The sequence below is a fragment of the Athene cunicularia genome, assembly GCF_003259725.1.
Source record: "Athene cunicularia isolate RWA chromosome 3 unlocalized genomic scaffold, athCun1 chr3_part1, whole genome shotgun sequence".
NCBI lineage: Eukaryota > Metazoa > Chordata > Aves > Strigiformes > Strigidae > Athene > Athene cunicularia.
The window spans coordinates 124,541,046-124,563,513 of record NW_020799097.1 but is presented as its reverse complement, the minus strand read 5'-3'; the positions used below and the strand labels follow the sequence as shown (position 1 = coordinate 124,563,513).

At 42.2% G+C, this 22,468-nt stretch overlaps 1 protein-coding gene across 4 annotated transcripts in view; it reads right to left on the bottom strand.

The window, feature by feature from the left end:
* The window catches only part of SOS1 (SOS Ras/Rac guanine nucleotide exchange factor 1), a 57,412-nt gene extending 34,955 nt beyond the window's left edge, over window positions 1-22,457 (bottom strand). The window contains exons 1-6 of one of the 4 annotated variants that reach the window (XM_026844484.1): window positions 21,206-22,457; window positions 16,240-19,787; window positions 12,908-13,033; window positions 10,015-10,146; window positions 9,329-9,493; window positions 5,687-5,896 (exon numbers count right to left, since the gene is read on the bottom strand). In XM_026844484.1, coding sequence (XP_026700285.1) covers window positions 5,687-5,896; window positions 9,329-9,493; window positions 10,015-10,146; window positions 12,908-12,949 — 549 coding nt within the window. In that variant the 5' untranslated portion in view covers window positions 12,950-13,033; window positions 16,240-19,787; window positions 21,206-22,457. The remainder of the gene's footprint in view (window positions 1-5,686; window positions 5,897-9,328; window positions 9,494-10,014; window positions 10,147-12,907; window positions 13,034-16,239; window positions 19,788-21,205) is intronic. The other 3 variants (XM_026844480.1, XM_026844481.1, XM_026844482.1) reach the window with 3 other exon arrangements.
* Window positions 22,458-22,468: the final 11 nt, after the last annotated feature.

Genomic DNA, 22,468 nt, shown 5'->3' with positions numbered 1-22,468 from the left:
GGGGCAGACCCTGACCAGAGTGTGGTAGAGCAATCTGTTGGGTGTAATCTTTCTGTTTGTGTTTGTTTTATAAGAAAATGTTTGCAATGCTGGCCCCTTTGCTCGCGTGGGGGGAATGGATTAACCCTTATATCCAGTGTATAATCCCAGTGGTGGTGTTTGTTATCAGTGGAAAATGTGCAAAGGGCCTTATGTTGTTATACAGGCTATTGAATGCTTATAATGCCTTTGTATCGCTGTGTGTGGGGGTGGGCCGGTACCTGTTTGACATTTGTTTTTTTGTTAGGGGTCTCACCCCCTCTGTGGGTGAACCAGGGGAAGAGATCCTCTCGGCTTTGGAGAGTTTTAACTATTCATGGAGCCCGCAGGCCAGTGTGATTGTGGCACTATGCCTTCTGAATGTCTGCCTGATTTCGGTTTTGGCCATATGGTATTTCTCTGACAACAGCAGTGCTCGGAAACCTGCCCTGAGGCCAGATAATAGTGAGTGGCAAGGGGCATGGGAAAAGATGGGCAAAGTCCTGAGTCAATGGGCACCCCCAACGCTTTGGAATTTCACTCCTGAGCAAATGCAAAGCCCTGAGAAGCTGATGGAGTGCTTAGAAAGGGTGTGTTACCAAACTGGCAAAACCCAGGAGACACAAATCGCTGCAATGTGTTGGGGGCTTGCCCATGCGTACCGTGTCCTCTTTAATACCACCCGCTGACTTCAAAGGGAAGAAAAGGCCACACAAACAATATCTGAACCAGAGGCACAGGCAGTGGCAGTGTCAGTCACCTCCACCAGCACACAGACTGAGCCAGAGAGCCAGGCAGTGCCGGTGTCAGTCACCCCGATACAGAAAACAAAATATACCAGAAAGTCTGTTCGCAGAGTGAGGGATGAGGATGAGCCAAGCCCATCAGAGGAACAGGAGGAAGGACCAGAGGTAATTGTCCGATCTCTGTCCCTGACTGAGCTGCGAGATATGCGGAGAGATTTCGGCCGCCTGGGAGGTGAGCAGATTTGCATCTGGCTGCTCCGATGCTGGGACAATGGAGCCAGTGCTTTTGAGATGGAAGGGAGAGAGGCCAAGCAGCTGGGATCTTTGGCCAAGGATGATGGCATTGATAGGGAAATAGGGAAACAGGCTCAAACCCTCAGCCTTTGGAAGTGACTCCTGTTCAGTGTAAGGGAGAGGCACCCCTACAAGGATGATATCCTATGTCAGCTAGACAAATGGACCAACATTGAGAATGGCATCCAGAACCTCAGGGAACTGGCTGTGTTTGAGATGATCTATGGTGATCTGAATTATGAGCAGTCACCCATGGACCCAGATCAGGCCCCTTGCACACACCTGATGTGGCGAAAGTTCCTGAAGAGCGCACCAGAAGCACACTCGAAAGCATTGGCAATAGTGTCCTGGTGGACAGACATCCAGACTCTAACAGTGGATGGAGTGGTTGGCCAGCTGTGGCAATATGAGGGAAATCTCCCTTCATCTCAGCATTCCTGGGTCTCAGCTGTGGAGGAACTGTCTCAGAGGCTCCAGAAAATGGAAGAGGGCATGTCCTACGTTCCACCTGCATGGGCTAATGTCTCAGCCATTAGACATAAACGTTTCCCCACCCAAGAAAAAGGCAGCAGAAGGTACACACCACGAGGCACCCTGTGGTTTTTCCTCCGTGACCATGGAGAGAACATGAGGAGGTGGGATGGACAGCCCACTGCTGCCCTAACTGCACGAGTAGAGCAGCTGAAAGGGAAGGCCATCGCAAAATGGGAGTCCTCCAAGAAGAGCGCAGCTCTAGTGTCCAGTCAGAAATACCCCAGACAGAATAGAATGGTGAACGTTATGTCTGATCCTCTTGAGGGGACCAGTAAATCACTCTTTCAACAAGTGAGTGATGATGAGCAGGATTAGAGGGGCCCTGCCTCCAGCCAGGTGAAGGGATAATCAGATTTACTGGACAGTGGGGATCCGATGGCCTGGCACATCTGATACACAAGAGTATAAGGCTGTGGTGGACACTGGCGCACAGTGCACCCTGATGCCATCGAACTACAGTGGGGTGGAATCCATCTGCATCTCTGGAGTGACAGGGGGATCCCAAAGCTGACCCTACTGGAAGCTGAAGTGAGCCTGACTGGGAAGGACTGGCATAAGCACCCCATTGTGACTGGCCCAGATGCCCCGTGCATCCTGGGCATAGACTATCTCAGGAGAGGGTACTTCAAAGACCCAAAAGGGTACTGGTGGGCTTTTGGTGTAGTTGCCCTGGAGGAGGTTTAACAGTTGTCCACCTTACCCAGCCTCTCAGAGGATCCCTCAGTGGTGGGGCAGCTCAAGGCTGAGGAGCAGTGAGTGCCGACTGCTACCAAGACGGTGCACCGGCGTCAGTACCGCACCAACCGAGATTCCCTGGTCCCCATCCATCAGCTGATCCGTCAACTAGAAAGCCAGAAGGTGATCAGCAAAACTCACTCCCCCTTCAACAGTCCTATCTGGCCAGTGAGAAAGCCTAATGGCGAATGGAGGCTAACTGTGGACTACCGTGGCCTGAATGAAGTTACGCCAGCAATGAGTGCTGCAGTGCCGGACATGCTAGAGCTCCAGTATGAACTGGAGTCAAAGGCAGCCAAGTGGTATGCCACGACTGACATTGCTAACGCGTTCTTCTCCATTCCGATAGCGCCAGAGTGCAGGCCACAGTTTGCATTCACTTGGAGAGGCATCCAGTATACATGGAATCGATTGCCCCAGGCGTGGAACCACAGCTCCACCATTTGCCATGGAGTGGTCCATACTGCACTGGAGAAAGGTGGGGCTCCAGAACACCTGCAGTACATTGATAACAACATTGTGTGGGGGGACACAGCTGAGGAAGTTTTTGAGAAAGGGAAGAAAATCATTGAAATCCTCCTGAAGGCCGGCTCTGCCATTAAGCAAAAGAAAGTTAAGGGGCCTGCAAGGGAAATTCAGTTCCTAGGAATAAAATGGCAAGATGGGCATCCCCACATCCCAGTGGAGGTGATAAAGACGGTAACAGCCATGGCCCCACCAACCTCTAAAAAGGAGAGTCAGTCTTTCCTGGGCGCTGTGGGGTTCTGGAGGATGCACATCCTGAACTGCAGCCCGATTGTGAGCCCTCTCTACCACGTAACCCGTAAGAAGAACAATTTTGAATGGGGCCCTGAGCAACAACAATCCTTTGAACAGATTAAACGAGAGACTGCCCAAGCAGTAGCCTTCGGGTCAGTCTGGGAAGGGCAAGAGGTTAAGAACATGCTCTACACTGCAGCCGGGGAGAATGGCCCTACCTGGAGCCACTGGCAGAGAGCACCTGTGGAAACCCAAGGCTGACCTCTGGGCTTTTGGAGCCGGGGATACAAAAGCTCTGAAGCTAATTACACACCAACTGAGAAGGAGATACTGGCAGCGTACGCAGGAGTTCGCGCTGCCTCAGAAGTGGTTGGCACTGAAACACAGCTCCTCCTGGCACCCCAACTGATGGTGCTGAGGTGGATGTTCAAAGGAAAGGCCTCCTCCACGCATCATGCAACCGATGCCACGTGGAGTAAATGGGTTGCATTGATAACACAACGGGCTTGAATAGGGAACCCCAGCCGCCCAGGGACACTAGAGGTGATTACGAACTGTCCAGAGAGCAAAGATTCCAGGATGTCACCAGAGCAGGAGGTGACACGTGCTAAGGAGGCCCCACCATATAACGAGCTGGCGGATGAAGAGAAGCGATATGCCCTGTTCACTGATGGGTCTTGTCACATTGGGGGAAAACACTGACGCTGGAAGGCTGCTGCATGGAGTCCCACACGACAAGTCACTGAAGCTGCTGAGGGACAGGGGGAATCGAGCCAATTAGCAGAGGTGAAAGCCGTTCAGCTTGCTTTGGACATGGCTGAGCAGGAAAAGTGGCCAAGGCTCTACCTGTACACCGACTCGTGGGCAGTGGCGAATACCCTGTGGAAATGGCTGCAGCAATGGAAGCAGGACAACTGGCAACGTAAGGGTAAAACCGTCTGGGCTGCTGAAGTATGGCAGGACATTGCAGCCCGTGTGGAAAACCTCGATGTGAAGGTACACCATGTGAATGCCCACGTACCCAAGAGTCGGGCCACTGATGAGCATCGACACAACCACCAGGCAGACCAAGCTGCTAAGACTAGAGTGGCTCAGGTGGACTTGGACTGGCAGCGCAAAGGTGAACTGTTCATAGCCCGGCGGGCCCATGAGACCTCGGGCCACCAAGGTAGGGATGCAACATACAGGTGGGCTCGAGATCAAGGGGTGGACCTCACCATTGACACCATTGCAGAGATCATCCACGGATGTGAGATGTGTGCTGCAATCAAACATGCCAAGCGGGTGAAGCCCCAGCTAAATGGAGAGCGATGGCTGAAATATAGATATGGAGAGGCCTGGCAGATTGACTCCATCACACTGCCACAGACCTGCCACAGGAAGCACCACGTGCTCACAATGGTGGAAGTAACCACTGGGTGGCTGGAAGTTTACCCAGTGCCCCACGCCACCGCCGGGAACACCATCCTGGGCCTTGAGACCCAAGTCCTGTGGCAACACGGCACCCCGGAGAGAACTGAGTCAGACAATGGGACCCACTTCTGAAACAACCTCATAAATGCCTGGGCAGAAGAACATGGCATCGAGTGGGTCTACCATATCCCCTACCACGCACCAGCCTCTGGGAAGATCGAGCGCTACAATGGACTGTTAAAAACCACATTGAAAGCACTGGGAGGTGGGACCTTCAGAGACTGGGACACGCATCTAGCAAAGGCCACCTGGCTAGTCAGCACAAGAGGATCTGCCAGTCGAGCTGGCCTGGCTCAGTCAAAACCTCCACGTGCTGTAGATGGGGATAAAGTCCATCTGGTGTGCATGAGGAATATATTGGGAAAAATGGTCTTGTTTAGTCCTGCACCAGGCAAATGTAAAGGCAAACCCATCCATAGGATTGCTTTTGCCCAAGGACCTGGGTGCACCTGGTGGGTGATGCAGGACAATGGAGAGGTCCAATGTGTACCACAGGGGGACTTGATTTTGGGTGAGAACATGCCATAAACTATGCTGTGCCTGTGCAGATTATTACTTTGTTATTGTTAACTGCTGAATGGCAGCTGGACATGACGCAGATGGTATAGAATAAAAGGGTGGATTCTGTCCTAGTTCAGCCAGGATAGAGTAAAGTTTTCCCCAGCAGAGAGGGGGAAGGGATCTCCAGCCGGGTTATTCATACCATGCTGACGTCAGGTCCAGGGGCGGAGCCTTTTTACTTTTGCTTCTGGTTTTGGTTTTTGCCATACACGCGGCGGGTTTGCTCCTTGACCATTTAGCGGTATTTCTCTGTATATCTTTTGTCTTGTTCACTGTTATTGCTGTTTATTGTGGTTACCATTGATACTGTTGTTGTTCAGATTGTTCTATCACTCTGTTGTATTAAATTTCTTGTTATTTTAGCCGGGGTCTGTGTTTAACTTCCAACCCGACCGGTGCGGGTGGGGGAGGGGCAACAGCAACGTGATCTCTCATCCCGGCAAGGATTAAACCTTGCACACTCTACTACTGATATGTTAAAATGGGACAACATTTCAGTTCTAGAACTGCTCATCTAGATTTATAGATATAGATAGGGGCTTTTATGTGGTTTGTACAATACTTACATGAGATGAAAATAGTTTTGAGTTGGAGGCATATGGCTCTCTGAAAACTCTAATAATGAGATTTAGTTCTCTTATATATTGTCGAACCTCTGCCATAAATGACTTCACTAGGTCATAATAGGTTTGCTCGCCTGAGGTGGATGGTTCCTCATCAGATAAAGTTAGTGCACTTAAATCTTCTACATCTTGATGGAACATATCCATTAATACCTAGGTAGCAAAGAGAGGGAAATTCACAAAATGAGAACAATTTCAAGATCTACCAGCAAGTTACCAGTAAAGGAAATTTATTATTCCCATAAAATCAGACTGATCACCAGTAAGATTTGCGTTATCATTCTGCAACCAGTTAGGCATTACAGAAGCAATATTCATTGCTATGAATTTGCAAGTCATTATTTGCAGTGGCAATTTCTGAAGAATTCCCAGTAATTTAGACCAATACAGGCAGCTCTCCAAAAACGTGCTTCTATAAATCAACTATAATTTTAAGATGTCTATGAAGTATACAGACACATTTAGCATTTAGCTGTATTCCATTACTCTGAATTAGCTGTGCATAACCTAAGTTTCTGAAGATACTATATTATCTGAAGTCAAAAAGTGTGTGCATTTTGGCTTTTCAGCTTTAGCTTTAACGGGAAGTCACACATGATTGTGCTCAGAATCCCGTCATCTATCTTTGATGAATACTGGCCTGCCCACACACTGTACATGGCCTGTCAGGAATGGAAACGGACCCTTGAGGAAGGGCACCAGCTTCAAAAAAGGTGGCAGTCACATTGCAGAACTACATAGACAAAAGGACCTCTAAAAGCTTTGACTACCAGAGGTCCCAATTCATACCCAAGCAAGGCTTACCAAACACAATAATCTGAACTGCTCAAGAAAAGTGGATCATTGAACACTTCTTGCAGATGTAGTATCTGAGTCAGGAGTCATTACAAAGACTTAGCAAACAGAAATTACACTTTGCATTGTTTCCATGATACTCAAAGAGCATCTTAAAATGTAAACTAAATAAACTGACTGCAAATTAGTAAAAGGCATCCTAATTTTAAGTATCTTTAGCAGAAAGAAAACCTAAAGAGGGTCCACAAAAAAAAAATCTACAATGACATAGCAAATCTTAATAAGCCAGCATGAGATGAAGTTCAACATACAAGATTACTTTGTCCTGAGATAGACAGATGGAACAGTATTTATAAAGAAATCTGCTGTCCAGAGCTACACCCCTTCTAGCAAGTCATGAAATCTATCAAACAATGCATATGAACTTCAAAATAAGTGAGAACTTCAGTGCTGCTTGCCAGCCTCCCTTCCAAACAAATGGAGGTGAAGCCATGGCAACCTTTGCCTGCTACTGCAGACTGACATGACTGCTGTCAATCACTGTAAAGACTGAGGAAAAGACTGAAGGATCAAAGTTGTAAATACTGCTCTGAGAACCACAGGAGGGAAGGTTAACACTAAACATGAACTAGAGTTTTTAAAGTGGCAGAAAACAAAATGAAAAAGGGTTTTTCAACATAATAATAAAACCAGAGATCAAGAATCAAACTTCTGAATAAGTCCCAACAAACATGGCATTTACACCACGGTATTTACAGTAAAGTCTTTTTTCTTTAAGGCATGTTACAGGCACTTCTGCAGAAAACATGTCAACCAAGCTGTTGACTAGTAGTATTAGACAAATGATCTATTCTGCAAGAGAATACTCGGGGTTCTGTAGGTTCAAGAGATGGTCTGGTAGGTTCATCACACTTGAATATTGGAACAAACACACCTACCTATAGCAGTCATTCTTCACCCAGGTCTTGTCCTAACACTCCTCAAAAATATATAGGTCTAGTGAGGAGGGAAATGGACATACAGCAGGCTCTTTCTCCTAGTGAGTCAAAGGTCCCTGCTACACACCCTGGTCTTAAGTTTCTCTGAAAGCAGAACAATGGATGTTTTGCATTAAGACTGACTACTTATGAAGCTTCAAGAACAGAAGGTGATTTGTCTTTTAAAGCCAGGGAATGTACATGGAACTCTGGTTATACAGAGAATCCTGATTAGTTCTGAGGAAGGGGACATTACAGGGTCACTACTGTAGGAAATTACATGGAATAATTCAGGTATTTAAGGAGGCCCAAATATATGTGATTTTACTTCAGAGTTCTACCACATATCTGACTACTACGAAATCCACAGAAACAAATTAAAGTAACTATACCTCAGATATAGGGTTCAGAGCAATCAGAAGCACGAGCAGATAGAAGATAACCAGTGTGCATTTTAATGGAATTTGTTTTTTGCAGACAAGACAGTTTTCCAGATGGATGGCACAAAAGCAAATGTGAAAATGTTTGAGAAAAAAAATGGCACACAAGGTCAAGAAACTGTTCAATTTCAAAAAATGGCACACAAGCATGTGTTATGGGTATGAACATAATATATTATGAAATTTCTTGGTGCAACTGGAAACAAACTGGCTTGTTCTGCTGAGGCAGTAAACAAACAGTCCTGCTTTAGAGTCTTTCAAAAATTTCTTCTAAGTACCTATCAAAGAGTTCTTCCAGTGTAACAAATGGAAGTTCCTAAATCAACTTCATCATGGCTCTCCTGCTCACCACCCTTCCTAGGATAGAAAGAAGCATGCAGCAACAGCACTTGTTCCTGTTATTCTATGACAAATATTCAAACATACACCTTCAAATCCTGCCCTAATGACCCAGGCAGATACGCCCAAAAGCAAGAGTGACCACGACTGTCCTGACTGAAAAGTACTTGACTCTTCAAGAAAGTAAAAAAGGTGAAGAAAGTCGGATATAAAAAAAAGTGAACAGGAATGAGACAAAGACATTCACTGAAACACAGAGACGATCCCAACTGAAGATAACATAGACCAACACAAAATACTAAAAAGAGGTGATAAATCTGAAAATCTCTAGACTTGAGAGATTCTTAAATCCCATCCCTTAGAGGACTAACTTCAAGCTTTATTGTTTAAACAATTGAAAACTTGAGATGCTAATGAGGTGGCCAGAGAAGCTAGAGTGCAAAGGCAGACAGGCGACCCTGCTCTATCACTGCTAGAGAGAGGTGATTCCTGTTTGAACCTAATGAATCTTCTGAAGCTAAAAGAAAGACTACCTGCAGATAAAAATATGGACCACTAAGGAAAAACTAAGCTGAGATGCTAATGCAGGTGGGTTTTTTGTATAAAAATTCTGGACCATTGAAACATTACTTTTTACATGCAATACAGACTTACTTATTTTGGGAGAACACCCAAGCTTAATTTCAGCCTTCTTTTTTCAAGCTACAAAATCAAGCCCCATGATTACAGTTTAGGAAAGTTACATTTTTAAGTTAGCACTCCTTTACAATAATTTTTAAAACATTCACACATTGCTGAGATTAGGCAAGTGGTATCAAAAGGAAGAGAGACAACTACTAGTAAGCACAAACAGCAGCTCTGTAGGCTCAATTGGCTTTTTGGTGGCTTTGCTCTATTACCAAAGCCATATTTTACGGCAGTAATTGCTTCTTTGAAAGGTACAACACTCCATGTACTCAGTAAGGAATAGACATTGCCCTCTCAAAACTTAACTAAAACTTCCTGTTAACATAAGAAACAAGAGTCAGGCTTACCTTATCAGCACACATTGCCACTTTAATATCCTGTTTTGTAATCTCATAATGTCTTATATTCCGCACATAATTCCCAACCAACTTTAAGATGTCTGCAGAAATATATTCTAATACTGCCACTATGTAAATAGACACTTGGTGGTCAATTTTGTAGCCTAGAACTTCCTGAAAGAAGAAACAAAAAAAGGAGTGTTCCACTATTACTCAGTTGACAATATAAACTTACTGCAACCAATGGTGTGTAAGACCCTATTCAACATTCACCACATATCCACAGTCTACTGTAGTAACAGAAACACAGTAGTTTGTCAGCCTAGAGAAGAAAAAGTGTCATGATAGATACTGCTCTATTAACTGGGGAAGTGACAACAGCCAACAACTGTCCCAAAAACCTCACTTAAACATCTAGGGTTATTTCCAGAAGTTTCTCGAGCATTTTCTTTGCCATGCAAAATGAAACAAGAACAACCAAATTCATAGGAAATGAGTTCTTCACTTTGTTTGTCCAACAGAGAATTAACTAATTTTTAAGTGAAATATACGCAATTAACTGAACTGAAACACAAAATAAAACTGTGCAACAAACACATTCTTAATCCTTTCTGTTTACATTTCAAGCAGCACACAGACATTACATGAAACAAATTCTAATTGCATTTAAAAAGTAAGACTACATCACAGCTTACCTTTAATAAGGGATGGATTTTTTCTACTGGGAGCGATAACGGATTTCTTCGTTTCCTTTTCTCAATAGCAGACTGGGCATCAGCTATTGCCCACTTATCAATAGGGTGGGGAAAACTTTTTTGAACACGATCCTTAAAAAAACAGGACTAAAGGGTAAGTGCACAATCTGAATGAACTTAATATTACTACATTATCAAACTGTTTTCCATTACTTCACAAAGGAACATTTGCTGATGTTAGTATTTCAACTATAAAAGCCTGTATAACACACAAATTTTATCATTTTGGTACATGCTTTTCAACACGTTCATAAGGCCGTACCAGAACATCACTGTCATAAAATAATCTAGTGCTCAAAATTTAAGAAATGCCAGAATTAAGTTGCCACTGCAAGCACAATTTGCTCCCCTTGTGCACACGCCTGGTAATTCAGCATTTAAATACCTGACTATATTTATCCTAGCACTTTACTCCCTGTACAGAATGGTCACTGAATGAGATGATACGAATTTTCAATTTAAACTTTACTGATCAGCGTATGGTCCAGATTGTATATATTCAAATTGTTCCAATGGCGATGAACATAGGAAAAGAGAGGGAATGTTCAACAGCACCCACAGATTTAAAAACATTTTTATGGTCTATAGTTGGACCATCTGTCTCAGATTTACTCCTTTCAGCAGTCAAGGTGCCTGAGGACACCTACACTCTCCCATGCATTGAACAACTCTCCTGCTGTAACTACAGGTGTCTGAAGCTTCACCATTTTTGGTAGCCTGGTGTTCAGATATGCCAAAAATCAAATTTCTCAGACAAATTCACATTTTATTTTTTCAGAATACAGTTCCCACTGACTGTTTTGGTTGCAAGTGCTCACTTATGTAAACACAACCCCCATTTGAGCAACCATGAAATGAGGAAGATGAAGTTAACGACCACTTACAAAGAGCTGGTACAGGAAAAGTACACAAAAGCTTTCTGACAAAAAACTGGGACAGAATACAATTCTATAGAAGTGGCACCCAACTTCCCAAAGTACAGTCTTTTCTTTTTCTTCCCTCATCATAACACTTCTGCAAAAGGAAGTCCTACCAAAAAAAAAAGTCTCATTCACTATCTAATACCAATTCACTCTCCTAACATAGTCCAGCCTGCTGACTGAACAATGAAGGTGTCCCAGGGGAAAAATAAATGTGTATGGCCCCATAATTAAAGACAGCATAATTATGCATAAACATAAAGGGGGTAAACTGAGGTTGTTCAATCATCTCTAATCCTTTCATTTCTCATCCTAACTTCACAGCCATAAGACTCATAATGCAGTGCTGCATGTCAAGTTTTCTGTTAGTGTTGTTTAAAACACAGCATTGAACAATCTTCCACAAACCTCCTGTCTCGAGGTGCCAGACCAGAATGATGTTGCGAAACAGGCCAGCCATTAAAGGTGATACTGGAACATCATTAGAGGTGTCAGTGTTCCAAAGAGAAGAGGAAGGACGAAATTCATGAATTGATCTTAGAGCCAGCTACCTTTCTAAGGGGTTGGGTTTTTTTTAAAGAGGTTAGGGGTTTTTTGCCATTAGTCCACTTTCTTCAGAATGTGAGGAAGTTGCATCTTGTTTTGTTACCTAACCTGCCACAGGCATAGCCCCCAAGTACTTGAAACCAACAACCACACTGCACTTGGAGTCTGTAGCTTGGCATTAAAGTCTTTGAATTATGGTGAAGCACAAAGGGCAACCAAGATATTAATGGGATTAGAAGCTTAAATCATTCATCTTAACTAATTTGTTTCTCCAATGAAGAAACAGATCAAGTCCTCTTTCTCAAACATCAAGCTGCTTTGTGAGCAACAGAGGTTGTAGATCTCTCTACTGGGTCTGGCTGAGCTGGAATTGGTTTTCCCCTATAGCAGCCCTCACAGTGCTCTTTTATGTTGGGAGCTGGCAGGGTGTTGATAGCACCCTGGGGTTGTGGCTACTGCTGAGCAGTGCTTACACAGCACCAAGGCTCTTTCTGATATTTTTCCCCCCCAGTGGGATGAGGTGGGCAAGAACTTGGGAGGGGACACAGCCAGGACAGCTGACCCAAACTGACCAAAGGGATATTCCATACCATATGACGTCTGCTCAGTATAAAGCTGGGAGAAAGGAGGGAGGGGGTGGGGTCACCCTTGGTCCTCCGAGGCAACCACTACATGTATTGGAGCCCTGCTTCCTGAGAAGGTCCGACAGCGCCTGTTAATGGGAAGTAGAGAATAAATCTGTTTTCTTTTGCTTCTGCGCGTGGACCTTTGCTTCGCTTATATTAAAACTGCTTTTGTTTTACCCACAAGGATTGGTCTATCTTATTTTCTTTCCCCTCTTTGCCCGGTTGAGAAAACAAGGGGAAAGGGGGGTGGAAGTGATAGAGCAACTTGGTGGATATCTGGCATTTAGCCAAGGTCATACTGCCACAATCTCTGAAAAGGCAATTTTAAGAGAAGATGTTTCTACATAGAGGAAAGAAGTGCTCCTCAACTCATTCTGAGAAAGTGATTGAACTAATTTTGTTCAAATTTCCAGGATGGCAGGGGGTAGGTATATCAACCTGAATCACCATGCTGATAAAGCAGCACAGAGACTCAGACTAAGCAGCTACAGCTTGCATGAAGTATCCGCAAGGACAAAAGGTCTTTCAAAAGGAACCACTCAGCTTTATGTACACAAGTTACACTCACCATCTACTATACAGTAATACACTTCAGAGACTACTGCGTATTGAACAACAAATTCAATTGATAAGAAAATACATAATTACTGCTTTCCTTTTTACACTGTGAAATGATTAATGTATTAATTTTTCATGTAACAGATCAAATTATTACAGATTTGCAATAATTATTCTCTATACCTCTACATCCAGAAAACTTCTTGGCTGGGCTTGACACAACATATTTAACAACTGGAGAATTAATTCCTCCACATACTGTAACGCATCTTCAGTAGAGGAAAGTTTAGGATGGACTTGCACCTGAACCTGTAGGAAACAGAAGAATTCAATCTTTGAGTTTTGCTCTTCCCCAAACCACATGCTTTACTTGCAAAAAAAGATAACAAAAGAATGAGCCAACAGCTCAGAAAAATCCAACCCAAAAGGTAGCTCTATTAAGCCAGACCAGACAAACACGAGTGAAACACTCATTGAAGCCTGGTAGAAATACAAATCTCAAGTGTTAAATGTACTCAAATTGCTGTGACATCTAATGTCAAGAAAACAGCTAATTAATAATAGTGCTTAGCAGTGCAATTAGTAAAACTGTTTAAAAGCCCTGCATATATTTATCTTTCTTCCCTAGCTCTTAAACCACTGTTTATACAAGGTGTTTTAGACTGGGGTTTTCTCCCTTTTATAACTCATTGTTTGTCACTCAATCTGTAATAATAAATACAGAAATTTTTCCACAGTGAGAGCACTACCGAAACAGTAATGATTTCAGCAGTATTACTCTGGAAATTATTTAATCCATTTTCAATTAGCTTTCACTAAAATAAGATTGGGTTAGAGTTTGTTTCCATACCGATTTTTAAAAATATGTCAGCCTCTAGAGTAAAAAAACATTTCAAAAAAGGTCAAATTGTTGTCCCGGCATTAAGTGGCAGTTCAGAGCTTTTGAAAGTTTGGTCCTGATGTTTAATTTGTATGTCATAACTGTCCATAAAGTCTCACTGGTGTAAATCCACTGAGGCATGATCCCCCTTGCTTCTCCTATTATTTTTCCAGACAGTCATTTTACTTCTGAAACAAGCCTCCAGTATATCTTTCCTCTGCACTTTGGTAGTTCACAAAATAGCACAGTTTTAACCAGTTGAAATTTCAGGTACGCAAAGCTCAGTGCTTTAGATCTTAAACAGACATGCAATTTAATCTCAATCCTACGCTGATGGCAAATACTATGACAGAACAAGCTGACCGCTAACTTTCACAACACATCTTTGAAGCCCCAATTTCATCATTTTACCATTCCACTGCACACAACTCAAAATGCCTCCAGTTCTCTCAATCACTAACACAAGAGCTTAACCACCTTAAACCAAAATCCAACAATCTGTCACATCCAAATATTAAACCCATGTCTATATTAAAATACTGGTGCCATAATTATTTAATTTTACACTTGAGTTTTCATTCCTGTTAGCAGCTACAGCAAGAATGAAATGTTACAAAATTCAAACACAGAACAGCCTCAAATAGAAATCCACTTGCCTGCTAAGGCACTCATTAGTTTGCAAACTTCATGTCTGGGCATAGTTCTGGTGCCCATTTAACTGTTGTTGAGATTTAAATATGCTAGATCATGCATTTAGTTTCTTGTGGACTGTACACCCTTATGCAGTATGTCCTAAAAAATCCTCTATAAGTTATTAATTTTTTAACTTAAAAGCACTCTGGTAAAAATAGAAGAGAATTCTTCATTTGACTAGCTAATGTAACTGTTGATTACGTCAACAGTTTCATTTTTCCCAAGAACTTCCACCATGCACAGCTACAGAGTGTATTTGTGAAGGTACCCAAGTAACAGAATGCCCAGAAGCCCCAAACATCATTTACAATTCAAAGACTGACATCAGATACTGTACCAGCTTGGAACCTCTTAACAGCAGAAATTACAGACTCGCACAAGTATTCTCTTAAAGATCTAAGCTGATCTGTACTGCCTGGAAGATACTGCCTTTAATGTATTTTTTTAAAGCCGAACAGAACAAATTTGTATTACATTCTCCCTGCAGTATACTCCAGCATTTTGTATTTTGGAGAGTATTAAATTACCAAGTCAATCTGACAGTAAAAATACAGAGCATGATAAACCAGAGTTATGAAGAGCAACTCTGGTTTCTCCTTTACTTGGAAAACAGATTGTAGACTTAAATAGTCTTACCACAACTCTTTTAGTCTGTAACACAAAGTCTACAGGAATAAGAACAAACCAAAATCCAGTGTGTGTGTGTGTGTGTGTGTGTGTGTGTGTGTGTGTGTGTGTGTGTGTGTGTGCGTGTGCGCGCGCAATTACATCATTATTCTCAAAGCCCATCATCTTCTGGCACTACCAAGCTCTGCTTTAGTAGAATATCCACCTCAGCAGAGTGTAAGGAACTGAAGGAAGTAATGCCTCAAACACTCAACATAGAAACCCCCAGAGACAAGTTGTGGCCTTTGTGATTAGTCTAAGGAATGTCACTCAAGGAAGCAGCATATCGAAGGATGCACCCCTTACTCCCCTGCAGTTGTACTGATAAATTCCTTAGATAAGCCTCAAAGGGGGGAAACATGGACTGAGTGAAACCAAATGTTTCTCATCAAGCACAAAGACCAGTAATCATTGGCTTATACAGTGGAGCCAAAGGCCTGAGAAGTGGTAAGCATTTCTGACCCAGAAACTGGATGATTGCTCAAGAAGCATGAAGTCAGCAAAAATCTGTGGGAACAGAGGACAGGGTGACTACAACCACTGACTCAATTGGACAAGGGGTGGTGCACCCCATTCCCCCTCAATGTATGCACAGAACCCAGACTCCACCTTTTTCCTCGTCTCTCACAGAAATCAGTTTGTGGAATACCTGCCTCTCTTTGTCTAGTATGCTAATCAGCTGATAAAATGAACTTAAAAGGCGACAGAAACTTTGCTGTGCACCCACCACCCAAGATTACCAGACTTGAGACAATGCTGGATCCAGGGGTGGTGATCTGGATTTGACTCTCTTTCTCTCCTTTTTCTTTTCTTTCTTATAAGAGACCACATTGCTTATTACCCTTTCCAAAGGTTAAATTGTTTTCTACCACAAGTAAATAATTTCAGCTGGTCGTTTGGTGTCGTTTCACCTTAATTTAATCCAAGGTGATCACAGAACCATTGCAACTCTCTGGGCTTCCAATCTGGGTTGTGACAGAGAAAAATATCCTGAGGTGCCAACGGCTTGCCAGCATAGCTTATCTATATTAGGTAGGTAGTAAATAAGCTTCACCACTACTTAAGTGAGATTTAGTACCATTTATGGTTCAAACTCATATAAGCAAAAGAAAGACAACAGATAGACTAACAAGGAAAATTACAGGATAGTTTGGTATACAATTATAACAGAAACGTGTAATTTTAGTATCTGTACTACTGTGGTACTTAAAGGCTCAGACTGACAGTGAAAGCGTTATTTAAGGGTATTCAAAGCAAGTCCCAAGAAGTCCATTACCTAAGATGTGATGCAAGACTGAGTAAGATGGAAGATTTAGTAAGAGAAGACAAGAAATTAGAACATCGGTTAGCATACACTGTCACCATGGCCAATTTTAAAAAAGATCAAGTGACCAGGGGGTTTTCACCCTTCTCATAAAGTCAGCTCAGATTTTAAATTAAAAAAACTGGGCCACCCTGCCTTACCACCCTTGAAAAGGAGTATGGGTTGAATCCCACCACATCCTTCACAGTCCTATGTTAGGAATACACATGATAAAAAGAGACTAACAACTTCTAACTTCCCTTAAATAATGACAGAATCCTTTCCCTCCCACACACACAAAATGTCTATCTCGTAAGGGAATTTACTAAAAGAGCAGCTTAAGATCTTTTCACAAAAGGTTCTACTCTTTGAAACACCTCAACAAATTCCATGAGGTAAATACATCAGCTACAAATCCCTGCCTCCAAGGCTCTGTTTTCACTCATCTGATCACTTTTTTGAATATTTGGTCTTCTCAGCATTTTTTAATTCTCAAAAGAGAAATGACTAGGACTTTTTTTTTTTTTTTATTTGAAGGTAAGCAGAACCAGCATTTTTTGAACAGCTTTTCATGCTCTGTTTAAGAAGACAAGCAGAGACAAGCAGTGCCTGCTTAAGAAAATCCGTAGCGCTTCAGGAAAATCCTACAATATGATCACTTGGCTTTTTTTCCCCCCTTCCCTTAAAGATCAACAAAAGCGAGGAATTTCTATCAGGAATGGTAACAACTTAAAAATTAGGCAACCATAAATCTAAATTGTCAGAAAAAAAATCAGTTAAACCAACTAAAAAAAAAAGGGCTTAATAAATAATACAAAGATAAATATATCTGATCTTACTTTATAACCGTTAGTAATTTGTTTTATATAAAGCTTTCTCAAACCATTCCTTTCAAACTCTACATAATAAATCAGAACATAAACACTCCCAAAGCCTCATGTGAAGCAGTAGAGATCTAGACCAAACCCAGAAACAAGTTTCAGTTAAAGCAGATTGAACAGCTCCAGTTTACAAAGAGGCTTGGTCTCTGACTGGTCCAACTCCTAGGCTGGTGACAAGATAACCCAAACCACCGGTCTAGACTGACTCTCAGCAGCTCATTCTACACTAGAAAGAGGTGTTTGATAACAGAAAAGAAAGACTCACACAGTGAATTTAACAATCCTACTGACATCAAACAAGCAACAGTTTTCAGTTACTTCTTCCTCACTTGGTCATGAGGAAAAGGCTTATCGATGTTGATTTTAAAGCTGAAAAAAATCAACTTGCAATGAAAAAACCTCTCCAGGGACTTCTTAAAGCAACTTCGGGTATTACACAAAACCACCACTGTAATGTTCCCAAATCATCATTAACAATCAATGTAATCAGGCTCACGGTTCTCAGTTCTGCTAAATACAGAACACACCAGAAAAATCTTACATGTGAAAGGCTGCAGAGAGAACAATACCAAACTGAGTCTCATCAGGAGCAGCAGAAGTTCCATTAGCTTCAGAAGAGTGCATAACAGAAGGAAATAATTCTAAAGCTACATAACAAACAAAAATAAAACCAAAGAATATACTATTGGTTAGAGATACTGTTTTTCATATCTGGGCAAGACTACCCATTCTCTGGAATTCTGGTAAGAAGTCACAGTATGAACCAAAAGCCAAGCCTACTAAAGAGCAACTGTACTTCACTGCTGAATACAAGTATTGCTGCACTGCCAGTCTTCCTTGGTGGTGGCTGAAGTCCTTGTAAGACAGTGTCTAAAGGAAAAAAAAACCCATCATATTTACCACAGCATTTTGATAATAAAAAGGCAGAGCTGTAATGGGACAACAGGCCAAGCTGTTTTCCAGAACACTAGAGAGGGTGAAACTTTACTGATTATGAGCATTTTTCTAAACTAGTAAAGTAGCACTTTATTTTAAACATAACATTTACTAAACCTTTTCAGACAGTTCATTCAGTGGATTATTAGTAGAAATGACTTGGCCACAGAGCGGGTTTCTTGGGGGGAGTGGGGAAATTATCTTCATTTTGGTAACTCTGAAAGACTTCACTAATCCTATAACCTTATTTTTACTCAACACATTTTTTGTTAATCTTCCCTCAGTGACTACAAAGCTACTGACAAGCAACCGCTTATCACTAAAACACTCCAGGATTAAATATTTTATGTACAGATTGCATGGATGAGCATTCTCATAGTGTAAGCACCCATACAAAGGTTTTTTTCTTCTATCCTTGTACATCTCAGCTGATATTTGGCAGTCCTGTCCATGCTTTGTTACCTTGATCAATTAAAAATCCAGTAAATTAAACAAAATACAAACGTCTTGGATCCACACTTCAGTAACAATCCACTGAGGCCACGAGGCTCAGATTTTTGCTAACATTTCTCTTGATGTATCAAGGCAGCAGGATTACACTGCACTAGTGAGCGTGTGAAAAAACTTACAGTAAACACTTGACCCGTAGGAGGATCTTGATTTTATCCTGCACAACCATCAGAAGAACACAGAACCCAAAGTGATCAGAAATTAAGGATCTTCTACATCTGCAGTGATTATATATCAAGAATAAGTAGTGCCATTCTGATTAGGAAGTGGCAACTGGACTATCATTGATTTTAAGAACTAGGTGATTAAAAGCCAGGTGGAAATATCTTTGCCAGCCACAGCTTCCAGAACACTCTGCAGACACTCAAGCAGCTTTTCTAGTCTCTTTTGCTCCATGAAAGGTTCAGAAGACTAACTATACAATACAGAGTACCTGGAAGCACAATGTCTGAAAGAACATCCTTAACTGAGGGAGCAAACCCCCCTCAGCTGTCAAGCCACATCACTCCAATCATTTTGACCACAACAAATCCAGACAAGAAATCCCTGTTGATTGCTCAACTGATTCAAAACAACTTGAGGTACACAAACAATATCTGTATGTAAGAGTTCTTTTGCTTTTCTCAATCACTGAATTGCTTAAGGTATCAATCAGTAAGAATGATATGCTTTGTACTGTAAAAACCAACATATAAGTGAAGAAGCAAGTCACAGACATACAGAGAAATTCTGACTGTATAAACAAGAGTTATACAAGCAAGATGAAGCCACAAGGAAAGGCATTTAGGAAAAAAAACTATCCAAAAGGTTATGACCAGAATAAAGAGTATAAATTCACTTGAGAAAGAACATTAGTGTTGGAAGAGGCATCACTTTGCAGGTGTCCTTTCTGAGTCCATTTTCCAAGGTGTATTAAATGCCATGCATCTCCATCTCCAGACACTCAAGGGCTCTGGTGTATGTCCTGAATCCTCCGTCTTCAACCCCAGCATCTCACCTTCTGTCTGTCTCTGCAACTACAACTTCAGACACCAGCTGTTATTCTTACTTCCTTTTCTGGTACCTCATCATCATGATTACTGTCTTTTGCTGCTTCAAAATAACACGTGACCAGACAGAGAAGCATCTCAGTACACATAATTTTCGTCCTAATTGAGTGCACTGGAGTCAATCTTGACAGCATCTGAAGGAGAACTGGAAGAAAAGGGATTACATTATGATCTGAGTGGTACAAGAGCTGCTTTTTGCAAATGCAGCTATTCGACGCAAATACTGTTCTATTGTTAAGGTTCATGTCTAATAAAATAGAAAGCATGATCTCCTAAGAATCTGTTGATGTAGGAAGAGATTTATTCTTACTACATATTCTTGGTTTTGTTGCTTGATTAAAAACAATAGAATCAAAATAACTGATTGGAAAAAAGAAAGCTATTGCAATGATTTAACAATACCAATTTTTAAAGAAACTGATTCCGAGGCTGTAGTTTGAGCTCTGCATTACAAGTCAATCCACAGTTACAAAAGGGCAATGGCATTTTAATGATTCAGTCCACAGGTGGCAGCTTTCCCTAATAGCTGTGAACACTCCATCCTGATATATATACATTAACAATGTTAAATTAAACACCACTTTTTAGAGATATTAATTCAACACAGGTCTTCTCAAACTATTAAAGTCTCATTTCCAACTCTGCATAAATCATCACAATCCTGTTTGTACATCTACCTGGTTTCAAGGTGGCGTTTAGAAAACAGCTTGCTGTCACTAGCTGAGAACAACTGTCAGCATCTGGTCAGTTAACAGGGGAAACAAAGGAAAGGTTCTCCACTAGTAATGACAGGATGTACATGAGCTTCAGATAATCTGACTCCTACTGAGATAGCATGCTCTGGCAATTCAAAGCCACATAGCACTTGTTTCCTCATAGGACAGTTCTGCCATTTGAGCTCACTGGCCTATCCTGACACATTTCTCTCCTTCACTAGTCCCACTTGCTGGCCTCCAGGTACATCTCAGATCTTTAGCTAAGAGAGCAGTGGGTCAGCGTCTCAAACACACTGGCTGCAAACTGCAGTATTGCACCTGTCTTGTGAACACTAACAGATGATTGTCAAAGCCAGTATGCTGCTACGTTCATCATTTTATCTGCCACCTATGACAGATTCATTACTTTACAGGGCCTTTATCAGGGCTAAACACCCTAACCAACACTACTTGCACCTAATATGTTAGTAAAACACCCAATTTAGTTTCTCCGTTAATGAAGAAGCCAGTAACAATTAAATATTTTAATCTGCCATTTAGTTTTCCTGTAACTCAAGTATTTGGCTGTTAAGTAAAGCAAGTGAAAATACAGACAGATTCTTCATTTCTACCTTTACAAGGACAGCAACAGTAACCGGCAGAAGACAGTGCTTCTGGAGCACAGGGGGCAATAGCCTCAGAGAAGAAACAGGCGGCAATCTCATGAACTGAGGTTAACGGAGTTAACACCTGCTAGACAGTTGCAACTTTTGAGCATAAAGCCTTCAGAACTAACTCCACCTCATTCCTGCCACCTGTCTACAGTAAGAAATAAGAGCACAGCACAACAAAACCAAGACAATTATACCTTGCAGGGCCAGTTTGTCATCCTGAGTAGCTTGTCATCATTAGACTTCTCTATTGACTTCTCCAAAATTCCTTTTCCCTTCAAGGAATTTATCCAACTCCTTCAGCAAGCATCTTTAATGCATGGTGACTCCACAAAGTTTGTCCATCGGGAAGAAATGTTGCGGTTCAGATGTAGCAAGTAATTCCAAAGCCTGAGCTAATATTTGCCTCACTCTACGTCCTCTAGTAGTTAGCACTGAACCTCATTTCAAATCTGACAAACCCCTGCTACACCACAGAATAAACCATCCTCCAAAGGAATAAGCTCTGGCTGGCTGAGACCTTGGGTAGCTCCAGTTTCCAAGCAGGCTCCAATTGGATGGCTATCCAAGTGATTACAAGCACAAGAAGCAGTGAGTTGTACGGTTAGTGCAGAAGTACAGTTTCAAAGAAGTGACTACTGATCGGGGTAAGACATTAACAGTACATGCTATGGGCAGAAAAAGTAAGAAGAACTGAATGAAACCGCAGAGTGCTGGAGACCTCATAGAGCATGCCCAGAAAAGCAAGGCAATACACTGCATGAGGAAATTAGGAAGAAATACTGAATGAGTACAACTTCAACATTTGAGACTTCCAACTCATACTGAAGGACACAATAGTTCAAACAGCCCTAGGAACAAGTCTTCTATGCAAAAGTTGCAGTTAATCGCTGTAACTGGACAAACTCATAAAGCATCACTCTGTAGTCACTAAAAAGTGTCCAGTTCTGCAATCTGAAGGCAGCTCAAGCAATGGTGTTAAGACACCTCTCGTTTTTTAAGCCTTCCACTTTCTGACTCTAGCTGCAGAATTTGAAGAGAAGCCCTCACCATTTTTTCTCTCTTCAAAATAAACTATTTCCACAGCACGGGTGCAAGCTTCACCATCCTGAGGGAGCAAGACTTGCTAGTTTGTCCTAATGAGGCCTTCTCAGCAAAAACGTATTTAAACTAAGAGAAGCTTGACTAAAAGTCATTAAGCCCGAACACTAATTAACCAAAATTCTCTCAGCAGTTCATCATAACAATTCCCCCCACCCCCAACCGTGTCACTTCTAGGCGCTAAGGGAGCCCAGCAGAAACCCACAGCAGCACTACTTGCTTCCTTCTGAGCACATCAGGGCCAGGACCCGCGTGTCCATAAACCAACTTTTATTTGCACGATTCCGTTTACCGGAGCGTCGCCCAGCGCGGCTCCCGCGCGCTGCGCGGGGACGCCGGAGGCCTCCCCTCTGGGGCAC